This window comes from Oncorhynchus gorbuscha, linkage group LG19 (genome assembly GCF_021184085.1).
Source record: "Oncorhynchus gorbuscha isolate QuinsamMale2020 ecotype Even-year linkage group LG19, OgorEven_v1.0, whole genome shotgun sequence".
NCBI lineage: Eukaryota > Metazoa > Chordata > Actinopteri > Salmoniformes > Salmonidae > Oncorhynchus > Oncorhynchus gorbuscha.
This window is the reverse complement of record NC_060191.1, coordinates 64,592,852-64,610,578: the sequence shown is the minus strand read 5'-3', so window position 1 is coordinate 64,610,578 and position 17,727 is coordinate 64,592,852. Positions and strand designations below refer to the sequence as shown.

The window sequence follows — 17,727 nt, the reverse complement described above, 5'->3', positions numbered from 1 at the left end:
ACCTGACTAAACCCAGCCTTATCTACACCACCATCTATAACCTGACTAGACCCAGCCTCATCTACACCACCATCTATAACCTGACTAGACCCAGCCTTATCTACACCACCATCTATAACCTGACTAAACCCAGCCTCATCTAACCACCATCTATAACCTGACTAAACCCAGCCTTATCTAATAACCTGGCTAGACCCAGCCTCATCTACACCACCATCCATAACCTGACTAGACCCAGCCTCATCTACATCACCATCTATAACCTGACTAGACCCAGCCTCATCTACACCACCATCTATAACCTGGCTAGACCCAGCCTCATCTACACCACCATCTATAACCTGGCTAGACCCAGCCTCATCTACACCACCATCTATAACCTGACTAGACCCAGCCTTATCTACACCACCATCTATAACCTGACTAAACCCAGCCTCATCTACACCACCATCTATAACCTGACTAAACCCAGCCTTATCTACACCACCATCTATAACCTGACTAAACCCAGCCTTATCTACACCACCATCTATAACCTGACTAGACCCAGCCTCATCTACACCACCATCTATAACCTGACTAGACCCAGCCTCATCTACACCACCATCTGTAACCTGACTAGACCCAGCCTTATCTACACCACCATCTATAACCTGACTAAACCCAGCCTCATCTACACCACCATCTATAACCTGACTAGACCCAGCCTCATCTACACCACCATCTATAACCTGACTAAACCCAGCCTTATCTACACCACCATCTATAACCTGACTAAACCCAGCCTTATCTACACTACCATCTATAACCTGACTAGACCCTTCCTCTGCTGCCTGTGTCTTGTGGCCCCCTGCACATTGACCTCGATTTCCCCCACTGGCGCTCACCTTGTCTAAGGCCTTTATGTGGGCACGCAAAGCTCTTCTGCCCCAAATCCCCGCACTCAAAGCACCGTAGACTATCTGTGCTGGCAAACCCTCCGTAGAGCCCGTCCCCATGTCTCACTTTAAAATGCACATTTAACTGTTGCTTATTGTAATTCAGAAACATGAACACTTGCCTCCGGAACTAAACAAAATGCTTAACAGCATCTGAAAACCTGGCGACAGTACACAAAAACCGCTAGAAAACTTAGCAAAATGATACAGCTCTTTACAGATTTTATCATCCGTAATAAACAGAGGTAGATTCACAACTACCACTCTTGTCAAAGGAGTTGAAAGTGGAGAAATCGGCAGCAACACATCCCTTACAAATATTCCGCTAGTAATTAGCCTGCCCACTAAATTTACTCTTTTCATGAACACAACCACAGCTTTGTTTCATTCTGGATGCAGAATGTATACATTCAGCTCCTACCCGTTCACCTACCGCGAGCAGAACCTCCTCCACCTTAACTCCGTTCTCAGGAACACACCTGAATCCATGCTGTATCGACAGCATCTCCTCCGCACTAGGCTGAGAAGCCATAGCACACACCACACCGTTCAAACCCCAGGAAACTAAAACTCCATCCTATTCCTCCCTAACTTTGAACAAAACCAGTGGGTACCGCTAAACTAACAGAAGAATTGAAAGAAAACACCAAGGAAAGAATCAAGAAAATTAGTAAGGACAGAGCCCTCCACACGGTCTCTAAACTACAAAACACTCCCAGCATGCACTGAGAAAGAGTGACAGGAGAGAGATACAGGAGACATGAGAGAGGAGAGATAGAAGGGAGAGAGGAGAGCTATATAATAGATAATAGGGAGAGGGAAGAGGTAGAGGAGAGAGAAGAGAGAGACGAGACAGAGGAGAGAGAGCGAAGAAAGAGGGGAGAGAGAAGCGACAGAGGAGAGATAGTAGATATAGTGTGAGATGATATATGCTGATCTGACTCCTCTACTGCTCTTCTGTACTGTACCCTATCTCAGATGTTTCATCATGTCCTCCTCTCACCTCCTAGCTACCAGCCCCACAAAGATGTAAACCTGTTTGCATATTGCATGAGTGTTTTTGGATATACATTTACATACACATCAGAGGGAGGCTTGCACACTAGCAGCAGGGTATAGGCACTGTCACCGCTTGAGTAATGGCAAACAGTCCAGCGTAGTGTCATCAACCATACCTCAGAAGATGAGGATGTGAGACAAGATGGAGGCAACGTAGGGAGGGGGGGGGGGTAAGTGAGATAGAAAGGGAGAGAGAGGGGAGGGGGAGAAGTATAGAGAGACAGAAACAGAGAGTACACAGTGGCAGAATACCTGACCACTGTGACTGACCCAAACTTAAGGAAAGCTTAGACTATGTACAGACTCAGTTAGCATAGCCTTGCTATTGAGAGAGGCCACCGTAGGCAGACCTGACTGCTGCCCACAAAATGAGGTGGAAACTGAGCTGCACTTCCTAACCTCCTGCCCAATGTATGACCATATTAGAGACACATATTTCCCTCAGATTACACAGATCTACAAAGAATTTGAAAACAAACCCGATTTTGATAAACTCCCATATCTTCTGGGTGAAATACCCAAGTATGACATCACTGCAGCAAGATTTGTAACCTGTTGCCACAAGAAAAGGGCAACCAGTGAAGAACAAACACCATTGTAAATACACCCCATATTGATGCTTATTTATTTTCCCTTTTGTACTTTAACCATTTGTACATCGTTACAACACTGTATATATATATATATATATATATATATATATATAATATGACATTTGAAATGTCTTTATTATTTTGAAACTTGTTTACTGTTCATTTTTATTGTTTATTTCACTTTTGTATATTATCTACCTAACCTGCTTTGGCAATGTTAACATATGTTTCCCATGCCAATAAAGACCCTTGAATTGAATTTAGAAAGGGGAGAGAGGGAGAGGGAGAGAGAGAGAGCGAGAGAGAGAGAAATGGGGCGGGAGGGAGAAAGAGAGTGAGGGGGAGGGGGGGGAGAGAGAGAGGAGCGAGAGAGAGAGAAAAATGGGGAGGGAGGGAGAAAGAGAGTGAGGGGGAGGGGAGAGAGAGAGAGAAAGGGGGATGTGAAAAGATGGTCCAGGGCAGCCGGTCGTGAAGGACAGGGCCAGCTTGACTGCGGACTCTTCTGCCGTGGCTCTACATCATCTCCCCTTCACTGGGCGCTCAAACCCTACAGTACTACTGAGGGGCTGGGCTCACTTACACACACACACACACACACACACACACACACACACACACACACACACACACACACACACACACACACACACACACACACACACACACACACACACACACACACACACACACACACACACACACACACACACACACACACACACACACACACACACACGCAGAGTGGCACCATTATCCCTCATTGGCAGCAACAAAGGGAGGAGAGAGACAGGAAAACAGAGGGAAAGAAGCAGGCTCAGAAGAGAGGGAGAGAGATAGGGGAGAGAGATAGAGAGATAGGGGACAGAGAGATAGAGGGAGGGAGGGAGGGAGGGAGGGAGGGAGGGAGGGAGGGGGAGGGAGGGAGGGAGGGAGGGAGGGAGGTTGGGGGTAGGGAGGGAGGGAGGGAGGTGGTTGGGGGTAGGGGGAGTGGGGTTGAGAGAGAGAGAGAGGCCCAAGGTTGTGAAGTCAGCCACTGGAATTAGAATGCATGAATAAGTGGGGATGGATTTTTCAATGAGATGAATATGTTAAACTGGATGTTAAGAGCTGAGTTGATGTCAAAGCGTTGAGATGCTCAGGGTAATTCCCTCACACCCCTGGGACTGTTGCTGACTGAACCCAGGTTCACACTGACCTGATTCATAGTTAGACATAGACACCACTCCACTCCTAATCTATCTTGAAGAACAGCCTTGTTCATCAATGACTCTAAACATCACTTTACCTTTCTATTTTCTATTGAAATACAATTATAGTTGACGTTCACACAGTATTTGTCATTGAAGCCCTAAACTGACCCGTATTCTCTCTCCCTGTGTCTCCTCCAGACACCAGTAGTAATGGGGATAAGAGCGGCACCATGCTGTCTGACGGAGCCATCTATAGCAGTATAGACTTCACCACCAAGGCTAACTACAACAGCCCCAGCCAGGGCTCCCAGGGAGCCACCCCCTATGCCACCACACAGATCCTCCACTCCAGTAGCATCCATGAGCTGTCCGTGGACCTCCCTGAGGCCCAGTGGAAGGCCTCCATCCAGGCCAAACAGGAGATGGCCAACCTGGGGTACTCCCTGCCTGACAAGAACTCCTGCAACAACAGTGAGTAGGATTGTGTGTGTGTGTGTGTGTGTGTGTGTGTGTGTGTGTGTGTGTGTGTGTGTGTGTGTGTGTGTGTGTGTGTGTGTGTGTGTGTGTGTGTGTGTGTGTGTGTGTGTGTGTGTGTGTGTGTGTGTGTGTGTGTGTGTGTGTGTGTGTGTGTGTGGAAGGAAGGAAGGAAGGAAGGAAGGAAGGAAGGAAGGAAGGAAGTGTGCACATGTCATACAGAAGGTGAGACTTCTCATATTTCCCTGCCATGTGAAATCCCAACTCAACTCAACACAGCCCAATGATACATATTAGCCTTAACCATCATGGCCTCACTCCTCCTACTGTGAGTGTATGACCCCAGTACAAATCACTGCTGAGTCAGTATGGAGTGTTTCATATGATACCCCAGTTCACCCCTGTTTATAAGCCATGGGTTTACTGTGACCTGACAGTAGTTTGGACTTTAATACTCACAATCTGTCTCTGAAGCCCATTCCAGCTCCACTCCACCGTGACCGCCTGATTCTGTTTTAAGGACTCATTTCCCCCTTGCTGCCATTCAGTCTTGGTCACTTTCCAAGGTTAAAGAAACACCTGATTACTGGCCAGGGAGCTAGATTAAAGCATCCATTTTCTCCAGTTTTGGATTATGTTACTTCCCTCTCTCTGTTCTAACTAATTTCCTATCCTCTTTAGCACAACTAATATTTAAAATAATTCAACTTAATTATAATGGATTTTATAGAGGACTTTTCTGAAAGCCTTGTGGAGATTCCTGCGTCAGGACTAATGAGTTTTCTGAGACTCTTTCTATATTTTCATGGTCTCATTCTCTAGAGGTTTGAAGTAGATGTGTTATATTGTTTATGCCCATAATGTAACTCAATTTCCGATCCTTTACCGTCTTGCATTATTTTAAAAGTAACATTTGATTGTATCTCAAAACAATGTTACATTAATAATAATATATAATATATGCCATTTAGCAGACGCTTTTATCCAAAGCGACTTACAGTCATGTGTGCATACATTCTACATAACTTGCACCTGCTACAAGTGGATTTATCTCTCCCATCTCATGAATGGATAATCACTTGGCTTTCTTCCAAAATATTATTTTCCTCATATTTTTTGTTGTCAAAGTCAAAAACTTTATACAGATAAAACCCCCAAAAATGGTGCATCACAAACAAAGGCTAAATGTTTCACTGAGGGAATGTGACCGTGGGTGTGTGGTGGGTGGGTGAGTGGGTGGTGGGTGGTGAGTGGGTGAGTGGGTGGTGGGTGGTGGGTGGGTGAGTGGGTGGTGGGTGGTGGGTGGTTGGTGAGTGGGTGAGTGGGTGGTGGGTGGTGGGTAGGTGAGTGGGTGGTGGGTAGGTGAGTGGGTGGTGGGTGGTGGGTGGTGGGTGGTGAGTGGGTGGTGGGTGGTGGGTGGTGGGTGGGTGAGTGAGTGGTGGGTGGGTGGTGGGTGGGTGGGTGGTGGGTGGTGGGTGGTGGGTGTGGTGGTGGGTGAGTGGTGGTGGGTGGGTGGTGGGTGGTGGGTGGTGGGTGGTGGATGGTGGATGGGTGGTGGGTGGTGTGTGGTGGGTGGGTGAGTGGGTGATGGGTGGTGGGTGGGTGAGTGGGTGGTGGGTGGTGGGTGGTGGGTAGGTGGGTAGGTGAGTGGGTGGTGGGTGGTGGGTGGTGGGTGGGTGAGCGGGTGGTGGGTGGTGAGTGGGTGGTGGGTGGTGGGTTGTGGGTGGGTGGTGGGTGGTGGGTGGTGTGTGGTGGGTGGGTGAGTGAGTGAGTGAGTGGTGGTGGGTGGGTGGTGGGTGGTGGGTGGTGGGTGAGTGGTGGGGGTGAGTGGGTGGTGGGTGGGTGAGTGAGTGAGTGAGTGAGTGGTGAGTGGTGGTGGGTGGGTGAGTGAGTGGTGGGTGGGTGAGTGAGTGAGAAAGTGGTTGAGTGAGTGATTCATGTGAGAGAGACAGAAAGAGAGAGAGAGAGAACAAATGTCAAGATGGCTGACAAGAAGAGGTGTGCATGAGTGGAGAATGTTCACTGCTTGCCTGCTGATCTAACTGCATGTTCTGCATGTGCTTCAGCCAATCACCTGATGCCACTGTATATTTTTACCCTTTAACCCCACTAGCACTCCTTTTCATTCCTGACTACCGATTGGCCGAGGGATTGTCTAATAGAATGCCACACAACCAATCACAAGATTTCAGCACCACCAGCTCTCACAACAGCTCAGACCGAAGCGGCAGCCTATCAGGTTGGTTTCTGATGTGGCAAGGCAGGGATGTGACTGGTCTTCCTACTCTCTTCAACATTCTGGGATAACTCAATGACTGCCATTTAATCCACTGTATCAGTGATTGACTTGTTAATAGCTTTATTGATCTCTTTTGCATGTGCAAAACCCAACGTCTGCCTTTATGAACCCGCCCCTCCTCCTCACCACTGTTATTTTGCTCCCACTGCTAATACTCACAACTAATAAACGATCCATTTACAGGCCGGCGTTGATGGCTGACATCAACCACATTGTCAAATGTGCTGTCTAGATGATGTAATGTTATGTGCAGCAACGATCCTCTATTCACATGCAGTAAAGTGCTTTGTCCTCCAGATTAGATTAGAAACCAGCTCTAATCTTCCCTTTAATGCGAGGAAGTGAGGATTTGTGCTATTAGAACAGGGCTCCAGGCATCCTAGCTGGGCTGACTCCATCACGGCTGGGCCTTGTAACAGGCTTTGTCTCTCACCAGGAGCTTGAGAGCAGATGAGAATCTGGGCAACGGGACTCCTTCAGACAGTTAGAGTGGTGCATTGTGAGACCACACACACACACACACACACACACACACACACACACACACACACACACACACACACACACACACACACACACACACACACACACACACACACACACACACACACACACACACACACACACCATCTGAGATGCTTGGCTGACTAAAATGGTGACAATGTCTCCCATTTTCCCTCTTCTAATGGTTTACTGACCACAGTAAAACCCATGTACTGAGAATTTTATAGGGCACAGAGGCAGCCCTCCTCTCTACCTCCCCTCCTCTCCTCTCTACCTCCCCTCCTCTCCTCTCCCCTACCCTCCTCTCTACCTCCTCTCCCCTCATCTCCTCTCCCCTACCCTCCTCTCTACCTCCCCTCCTCCCCCCCTCCTTTCCCATACCCTCCTCCCCTCTCCCCTACCCTCCTCTCCACTCCCCTCCCCTCCTCTCCCCTACCCTCCTCTCTACCTCCTCTCCCCTCCTCTCCTCTCCCCTCCTCTCCCCTACCCTCCTCTCCCCTACCCTCCCTTCTACCTCCCCTCCTCTCCTCTCCCCTCCCCTCCTCTCCCCTACCCTCCTCTCCCCTACCCTCTTCTCTACCTCCCCTCCCCTCCTCTCCCCTACCCTCCTCTCCTCTCCCCTACCCTCCTCTCTACCTCCCCTCCTCTCCCCTCCTCTCCCCTCCTTTCCCATACCCTCCTCCCCTCTCCCCTACCCTCCTCTCCCTCCCCTCCCCTCCTCTCCCCTCCCTCCTCTCTACCTCCCCTACCCTCCTCTCCTCTCCCCTACCCTCCTCTCTACCTCCCCTCCTCTCCTCTCCCCTCCCCTCCTCTCCCCTACCCTCCTCTCCCCTACCCTCCCTTCTACCTCCCCTCCTCTCCTCTCCCCTCCCCTCCTCTCCCCTACCCTCCTCTCCCCTACCCTCTTCTCTACCTCCCCTCCCCTCCTCTCCCCCTACCCTCCTCTCCTCTCCCCTACCCTCCTCTCTACCTCCCCTCCTCTCCTCTCCCCTCCCCTCCTCTCCCCTCCCCTCCTCTCCCCTACCCTCCTCTCCCCTACCCTCCTCTCTACCTCCCCTCCTCTCCTCTCCCCTCCCCTCCTCTCCCCTACCCTCCTCTCCCCCCTACCCTCCTCTCTACCTCCCCTACCCTCCTCTCCTCTCCCCTACCCTCCTCTCCCGCTCCCCTCATCTCCCCTACCCTCATCTCTACCTCCTCTCCCCTCCTCTCCTCTCCCCTCCTCTCCCCTACCCTCCTCTCCTCTCCCCTACCCTCCTCTCTACCTCCCCTCCTCTCCCCTACCCTCCTCTCCCCTACCCTCCTCTCTACCTCCTCTCCTCTCCTCTCCTCTCCTCTCCTCTCCTCTCCTCTCCTCTCCCTACCCTCCTCTCTACCTCCTCTCCCCTCCTCTCCTCTCCCCTCCTCTCCCCTACCCTCCTCTCCTCTCCCCTACACTCCTCTCTACCTCCCCTCCTCTCCCCTCCCCTCCTCTCCCCTACCCTCCTCTCTACCTCCTCTCCTCTCCTCTCCTCTCCTCTCCTCTCCTCTCCTCTCCTCTCCTCTCCTCTCCTCTCCTCTCCTCTCCTCTCCTCTCCTCTCCCCTACCCTCATCTCTACCTCCTCTCCCCTCCTCTCCTCTCCCCTCCTCTCCCCTACCCTCCTCTCCTCTCCCCTACACTCCTCTCTACCTCCCCTCCTCTCCCCTCCCCTCCTCTCCCCTACCCTCCTCTCTACCTCCTCTCCTCTCCTCTCCTCTCCTCTCCTCTCCTCTCCTCTCCTCTCCTCTCCCTCTCCTCTCCTCTCCTCTCCTCTCCTCTCCTCTCCTCTCCTCTCCTCTCCCCTACCCTCCTCTCTACCTCCTCTCCCCTCCTCTCCTCTCCCCTACCCTCCTCTCTACCTCCCCTCCTCTCCTCTCCCCTCCCCTCCTCTCTGATCTCTAATCCAATGCAATGGCTGTCAGACATTAGGCTGGAGAGGAGAGGCAGTCTGGAGTGGTCATGTCTTCCACCTGACATAGACACAGGCATCCCATAGACCCCAGCCAGGTTAACAGTCAGTCACTCTGCTGGAGGTAGAGAGGAAGAGATGGCACAGGAGAGGAATGGCACCATTTTCAAAACAATCAGATATACACTACTGTTCAAAGGTTTGGGGTCACTTAGAAAGGTTTTCGAAAGAAAAGCAAATGTTTTGTCTATCAAAATATCATCAAATTGATCAGAAATATTATTATTTTTTAATGGAATATCTACATAGACCCATTACTCCTGTGTTCCAATGGCATGTTGTGTTAGCTAATCCAAGTTTGTCATATTAAAATGATTTTACAACATTAACAATGTTTACACTGTATTTCTGATCAATTTGATGTTATTTTAATGGACGAAACAGTTGCTTTTCTTTCAAAAACATGAACATTTCTAAGTGACCCCAAAATGTTGAACAATAGTGTATATATGGAAGGAAGGAAGGAAGGAGAGAGAGATGCATTCTGTATTGCTCATATGAGAAATAGATAGAGGCTCATTTTGTATCAACACAGAGAGGCCAGGGGGACAAGAAGCCCTTGATTATGTTAAACTAACATGTGTATTTCATTTGATAGCCTCAGGGTATCTTCCCTTGAAATGTCAGGGATTTAGAGCATATTGGTCCTACTAATTAAATTGACCTGTATAGTTATTCAATTGGGACTGTACCTTTCCACTTCCCCCTCCGTGGTAGACCTTAAGAAATAATATAATCCCAGAGATGTATTGTGTACTGTGAGGCATGCTATACACACTGGTTTGATAAGGGCCCTCCCTGGTTGAAGTGAAACAGCATCCTATTAAATATGCATTTATCTAGTTTATCTCTATCCAACTGTGGCGTATCTCTCTATGGGCTGTAATGATTCTCTACGAGGTCTAAACCCTACAGGAATACACAGCATAGTTCTGACAGAATAACGTAGTATAGGTAAAGAACTTCAATGGCCAGAGGTTGGATGGCAATGAAGGCAACTTTACTGCATTTCATGTTTTGAAGTCAACTAATGAAAAACTAGACGTTTGAAAAGGAACGAAGTGAAAAGAGCAGCACAGTGCTTCGCTTCAAGGAGCTGGGGGAGGAAATAATGAACGTCTGAGATAGGAACCAGATGAAGAGGAACAGAAATAGAGCAGCTTTCAGGGTAGCATGGGTCTCCACTGGGGATGTGGTGGTGTTGCTCATGAACATCTACACTACTGGAGGAGAGGAGAGAGGAGGAGAGGAGAGGAGGAGAGAGCAGGAGAGGAGAGCAGGAGAGGAGAGGAGGAGAGGAGAGGAGGAGAGGAGGAGGGGAGAGGAGGAGAGCAGGAGAGGAGGAGAGAAGGAGAGGAGAGGAGAGGAGGAGAGCAGGGAGAGAGGAGAGGAGAGGAGAGGAGAGGAGAGGAGGAGAGGAGAGGAGAGGAGAGGAGAGGAGAGGAGGAGAGGAGGAGGAGGAGGGAGGAGGGAGAGGGAGAGGAGGAGGAGAGGAGAGGAGGAGGGAGAGGGAGAGAGGAGAGGAGAGGAGAGAGAGGAGGAGGGAGAGGAGAGGAGAGAGCAGGAGAGGAGGAGGAGAGAGAGAGGAGGAGAGGAGGAGAGGAGAGGAGAGAGGAGGAGGAGAGGAGAGGAGGAGAGGAGGAGGAGGGAGGAGGAGGAGGAGGAGAGGAGGAGGAGAGGAGGAGGAGGAGAGCAGGAGAGGAGGAGGGAGGAGAGCAGGAGAGCAGGAGGAGAGAGGAGAGGAGGAGGAGAGCAGGAGGAGGAGAGAGGAGGAGAGGGAGGAGGAGGAGAGGAGGAGGAGAGAGGAGGAGCAGGAGAGGAGGGAGAGGAGAGAGGAGAGCAGGAGAGGAGAGGAGAGCAGGAGAGGATAGGAGGAGAGGAGGAGAGGAGAGGAGGAGAGCAGGAGAGGAGAACAGGAGAGGAGATGAGGAGAGGAGAGCAGGAGAGGAGGAGAGGAGAGGAGGAGAGCAGGAGAGGAGGAGAGGAGAGGAGGAGAGCAGGACAGGAGGAGAGCAGGAGAGGAGAGCAGGAGAGGAGAGCAGGAGAGGAGAGCAGGAGAGGAGAGGAGGAGAGGAGAGGAGGAGAGCAGGAGAGGAGAGCAGGAGAGGAGAGCAGGAGAGGAGAGGAGAGCAGGAGAGGAGAGCAGGAGAGGAGTGAGGAGGAGAGGAGGAGAGCAGGAGAGGAGAGCAGGAGAGGAGAGGAGAGAGGAGGAGAGGAGGAGAGCAGGAGAGGAGAGCAGGAGAGGAGAGGAGAGAGGAGGAGAGGAGAGGTGGCGAGCAGGAGAGGAGAGCAGGAGAGGAGGAGAGCAGGAGAGGAGAACAGGAGAGGAGAGGAGAGAGGAGGAGAGCAGGAGAGGAGTGAGGAGGAGAGGTACTAGCTCGTAAGCTCCTTGATCCCTGTATTATCTCATTATGGAGCCCAGGAGAAGGGTTATGTTCTCACTGTTCTTAGAGTGGTGTCATCCATCCCTACTTCCCTCCTCTCCTCCAACTTTAGACTGCCCCACTCCTAATGAGCTTCATGTCTCAGGGCTGTAGGTTGCTCAGTGTTGATGATCTAGTCTGCTGCATCATCCACCCACATACCAAACACATTGGAATGATTTCACATATAGGCTCACGTGCTAGTTATCTGTCCATCAGGGTATTCCCCCATGTGTCCTATCTCATATAGACTTCCCTCTCTACTGTTATTATAAGCCCATAATACAGTGGTATTCAAGTATTCTAAGAAGGTACTTCCCTGAAAATGCAGTCTGATCTATTCTCTCAGTGCCATGTGTTTAAATCTGGATGTGGAGTTCTTTCTTCTGGACTCTCCTTTCTGAGGCTCTGCCTGTGTCTCTCACTCAGCGCTGAGGCACTAAATGAACACAGAGACAGTTCAAGACCTCCGCTTGGTCCCACAGTTATAGACTGGGAGGGAGCGCCCAAACCAGGCGGTATAAATACCCAGCTCCACATCTAAATATAGTGGTAGATCCTTTTGAAGACAGGCCCTGTGTTTGTCAGCGAGAAAATGGGTCTGCTGTGTACTCCCTGTGTAGTTTCTAGCCATCCTTCCCTCCATGGCACAGGCTCATTTACAGTATTGATGCCTGCTCCGGTGAGGAGGGAATAGGGTTGATTGAGCAATCACGCCGGATCACCATTTATTGGGAAAAGTTGAGTGTCGCCCAGAGGAACGATTAGGAAACCAAATTACTTTGACTATACTTCCTGCCTTGGGCTTACTGCAGTTATTTTATTACTCCCAGTCTTTATCAGACCATGCTCCTCCCACCTCTCTCTCATATTCTGCTGCAACATTGTTGCAATCCAATCATTTTTGACAGGAACATTTCTGCCTGGTAACAGCTACAATTATATAGGGAAAATGGTCAAATAACACAATTCTCCATTTACTGCTAGAGCAATATGCTGTATTTTCTCTGTTTCTGATGTCAGCCTTACTGGATCATAGAGATTCATTTCCCCAAATATCCCTGAGTGTTGATGAAAGGTATTTTTGATGACATTTAGCTCATTTATAGCCATGTACAAGTCTGGCCCCATGTACAAGTCTGGACCCATGTACAAGTCTGGCCCCATGTACAAGTCTGGACCCATGTACAAGTCTGGACCCATGTACAAGTCTGGCCCCATGTACAAGTCTGGCCCCATGTACAAGTCTGGACCCATGTACAAGTCTGGCCCCATGTACAAGTCTGGCCCCATGTACAAGTCTGGACCCATGTACAAGTCTGGACCCATGTACAAGTCTGGCCCCATGTACAAGTCTGGCCCCATGTACAAGTCTGGACCCATGTACAAGTCTGGCCCCATGTACAAGTCTGGACCCATGTACAAGTCTGGCCCCATGTACATGTACAAGTCTGGCCCCATGTACAAGTCTGGCCCCATATACAAGTCTGGCCCCCCATGTACAAGTCTGGCCCCATGTACAAGTCTGGACCCATGTACAAGTCTGGACCCATGTACAAGTCTGGACCCATGTACAAGTCTGGACCCATGTACAAGTCTGGCCCCATGTACAAGTCTGGACCCATGTACAAGTCTGGCCCCATGTACAAGTCTGGACCCATGTACAAGTCTGGACCCATGTACAAGTCTGGCCCCATGTACAAGTCTGGACCCATGTACAAGTCTGGCCCCATGTACAAGTCTGGACCCATGTACAAGTCTGGACCCATGTACAAGTCTGGACCCATGTACAAGTCTGGACCCATGTACAAGTCTAGCCCCATGTACAAGTCTGGACCCATGTACAAGTCTGGCCCCATGTACAAGTCTGGACCCATGTACAAGTCTGGACCCATGTACAAGTCTGGCCCCATGTACAAGTCTGGACCCATGTACAAGTCTGGCCCCATGTACAAGTCTGGACCCATGTACAAGTCTGGCCCCATGTACAAGTCTGGCCCCATGTACAAGTCTGGCCCCATGTACAAGTCTGGCCCCATGTACAAGTCTGGCCCCATGTACAAGTCTGGACCCATGTACAAGTCTGGACCCATGTACAAGTCTGGCCCCATGTACAAGTCTGGACCCATGTACAAGTCTGGACCCATGTACAAGTCTGGCCCCATGTACAAGTCTGGACCCATGTACAAGTCTGGACCCATGTACAAGTCTGGCCCCATGTACAAGTCTGGACCCATGTACAAGTCTGGCCCCATGTACAAGTCTGGACCCATGTACAAGTCTGGACCCATGTACAAGTCTGGACCCATGTACAAGTCTGGACCCATGTACAAGTCTGGCCCCATGTACAAGTCTGGACCCATGTACAAGTCTGGCCCCATGTACAAGTCTGGACCCATGTACAAGTCTGGACCCACACCTCTAGTGAGATATTTCAATGTGGACCCACCACTCTAGTGAGATATTTCATTGTAGACCCACACCTCTAGTGAGATATTTCATTGTAGACCCACACCTCTAGTGAGATATTTCAATGTAGACCCACACCTCTAGTGAGATATTTCATTGTAGACCCACACCTCTAGTGAGATATTTCATTGTAGACCCACACCTCTAGTGAGATATTTCATTGTAGACCCACACCTCTAGTGAGGTATTTCACTGTAGACTCACACCTCTAGTGAGAAATTTCACTGTAGACTCACACCTCTAGTGAGGTATTTCACTGTAGACTCACACCTCTAGTGAGGTATTTCACTGTAGACTCACACCTCTAGTGAGGTATTTCACTGTGGACTCACACCTCTAGTGAGGTATTTCACTGTAGACTCACACCTCTAGTGAGGTATTTCACTGTGGACTCACACCTCTAGTGAGGTATTTCACTGTGGACTCACACCTCTAGTGAGGTATTTCACTGTAGACTCACACCTCTAGTGAGGTATTTCACTGTAGACTCACACCTCTAGTGAGGTATTTCACTGTAGACTCACACCTCTAGTGAGGTATTTCACTGTAGACTCACACCTCTAGTGAGGTATTTCACTGTAGACTCACACCTCTAGTGAGGTATTTCACTGTAGACTCACACCTCTAGTGAGGTATTTCACTGTGGACTCACACCTCTAGTGAGGTATTTCACTGTAGACTCACACCTCTAGTGAGGTATTTCACTGTGGACTCACACCTCTAGTGAGGTATTTCACTGTGGACTCACACCTCTAGTGAGGTATTTCACTGTAGACTCACACCTCTAGTGAGGTATTTCACTGTAGACTCACACCTCTAGTGAGGTATTTCACTGTAGACTCACACCTCTAGTGAGGTATTTCACTGTAGACTCACACCTCTAGTGAGGTATTTCACTATAGACTCACACCTCTAGTGAGGTATTTCACTGTAGACTCACACCTCTAGTGAGGTATTTCACTGTAGACTCACACCTCTAGTGAGGTATTTCACTGTAGACTCACACCTCTAGTGAGGTATTTCACTGTAGACTCACACCTCTAGTGAGGTATTTCACTGTGGACTCACACCTCTAGTGAGGTATTTCACTGTAGACTCACACCTCTAGTGAGGTATTTCACTGTAGACTCACACCTCTAGTGAGGTATTTCACTTTAGACTCACACCTCTAGTGAGGTATTTCACTGTAGACTCACACCTCTAGTGAGGTATTTCACTGTAGACTCACACCTCTAGTGAGGTATTTCACTGTAGACTCACACCTCTAGTGAGGTATTTCACTGTAGACTCACACCTCTAGTGAGGTATTTCACTGTGGACTCACACCTCTAGTGAGGTATTTCACTGTGGACTCACACCTCTAGTGAGGTATTTCACTGTAGACTCACACCTCTAGTGAGGTATTTCACTGTAGACTCACACCTCTAGTGAGGTATTTCACTGTAGACTCACACCTCTAGTGAGGTATTTCACTATAGACTCACACCTCTAGTGAGGTATTTCACTGTAGACTCACACCTCTAGTGAGGTATTTCACTGTAGACTCACACCTCTAGTGAGGTATTTCACTGTAGACTCACACCTCTAGTGAGGTATTTCACTGTAGACTCACACCTCTAGTGAGGTATTTCACTGTAGACTCACACCTCTAGTGAGGTATTTCACTGTAGACTCACACCTCTAGTGAGGTATTTCACTGTAGACTCACACCTCTAGTGAGGTATTTCACTGTAGACTCACACCTCTAGTGAGGTATTTCACTGTAGACTCACACCTCTAGTGAGGTATTTCACTGTAGACTCACACCTCTAGTGAGGTATTTCACTGTGAGATGGCTGGAGGACCGGGATCCACCCTCTGCTTCTTTACTGCTGCTCTCTCCCTGTTTCTATGGAGATGTGAGGACTTTCAGCAAATCAATCAATGGAAGCATGCTTTTCAGTAGTTGGCCTTGAGGTTCTTCTGTATGATGCTGCTGACAGGCATGGCTCGTTGAAGCTGTTTGTTTGAGAATGTGGATGACTTTTAGAAGGTGTTGAAATAACCTGTTTCGAAATTAAGGAATGTTCAGCTTTATATGTTCAGTCATTTTCTGTTGGCAATATCTGCTTGTTTAGACTGACAGTGAATACTGCACATAACCACCCATGTTATATGGTTTTATAGATTTTTTTAGTAATTGAATTCTTCATGTTGTCTGAGTCAATCTCTAACTCGCTCCGTCTCTACTGTCCATAGGTGGTAAGGGGGGTAAGAAGAAGAAGGCCAAGGTTGGCACCAAACCCACCAAGACTAACGGCTCCAGCTGGGCCAACGTGGCCCTGCCCCCTCCCCCTCTACACCCTCTCCCTGGCACCGAGATGGACCACTACCCCAACGAGCACTATGAAGGAGTAGGGTACGAGCCACACCCACCATAACATACACTCTATGCATTCATGGATATGCAAAACAGTCCACACTCTGCCCATACAGTCCAACTAGATTAGTCCACACTAATTTGAAAAATGCTATATATCTATCATTGTCTGACCCTTCATACAGGCTAATTGTAAACTCCCTCAAAACTTGAGACATCTGTGGCGTTGTATAACAAAAGTGCACATTTTAAAGTGGCATTTTATTGTCCCACACCTCTAGTGAGATATTTTATTGTCCCACACCTCTAGTGAGATATTTTATCGTGGCCCCACACCTCTAGTGATGTATTTTATTGTGGCCCCAAACCTCTAGTGAGATGGGGACACTGAGGGATGGCTGGAGGACCGGGGTCCACCCAGCATAAGGTGCACTTGTGTAATGATCATGCTGTTTACTCAGCTTCTTGATATGTAACACCAGGTGGATGGATTATCTTGGCAAAGGAGAACGCTCACTCACAGGGATATAAACAAATTTGTGCACAGCATTTGAGAGACATAAGCTTTTTGTTAGTACATTTCTGGGATGTTTTATTTCAGCTCATGAAACATGGGACCAACACTTTACATGTTCATATTTTTGTTCAGGATAGAAACAGTCACACATAACATATCCTTTAACTGTGCGTCTCCCTATAGTTGAGGCGTTCTGTCCTCTCACCCTCATCTCCAGTTTGTGAGACTCATCTGGGTTAATAGGCTATCTGGCAAATGAGGAGTCCTCTGAACTGTAAATCTGAGCCTCTTAATGGCCGCAGATTAAAGCAGTTACATCCTGTGGTGTTTGCACTGACACATTTATTTCATGAACATTTTCTTTACAACTAGTATTATTTCAGCATGTATAAGCATCGTTATGGGAAATTAAAGAATCCCTCCACTGCTCCACTTACGGCTCATATCTATAAAATCTAAATCAAATCAAATCAAATTGTATTAGTCACATACACCGAATAAAACAAGTGAAATGCTTACTTACAAGCCCCTAACCAACAGTGCAGTTCCCCCCCAAAATATGGATAAAAATAAGAGATAAAAGTAACAAGTAATTAAAGAGCAGCAGTAAAAAATGACAATATATACAGGGGGGTGTTGGTACAGAGTCAATGTGTGGCGGCACCGGTTAGTTGAGGTAGTATGTACATGTAGGTAGAGTTCTTAAAGTGACTATGCATCGATGACAACAGAGAGTGGCAGTGGTGTGGTGTGGAGGGGGGGGGGGGACAATACACATAGTCTGGGTAGCCATTTGACTGGATGTTCAGGAGTTTTATGGCTTGGGGGTAGAAGCTATTTAGAAGCCTCTTTGACCTAGACTTGGTGCCCTCGGTACCGCTTGCCGTGCGGTAGCAGAGAGAACAGTCTATGACTA

The 17,727-nt window shown here is 48.8% G+C and overlaps 1 protein-coding gene across 13 annotated transcripts in view; it reads left to right on the top strand.

The window, feature by feature from the left end:
* LOC124005506 (roundabout homolog 2-like) overlaps positions 1–17,727 on the top strand; it is an 832,377-nt gene that overhangs the window by 784,156 nt on the left and 30,494 nt on the right. For 8 of the 13 annotated variants that reach the window (XM_046314840.1, XM_046314832.1, XM_046314839.1 and 5 more), the window contains 3 exons: positions 3,979–4,251; positions 6,368–6,493; positions 16,174–16,333. In XM_046314840.1, coding sequence (XP_046170796.1) covers positions 3,979–4,251; positions 6,368–6,493; positions 16,174–16,333 — 559 coding nt within the window. The remainder of the gene's footprint in view (positions 1–3,978; positions 4,252–6,367; positions 6,494–16,173; positions 16,334–17,727) is intronic. The other 5 variants (XM_046314843.1, XM_046314841.1, XM_046314844.1 and 2 more) reach the window with 1 other exon arrangement.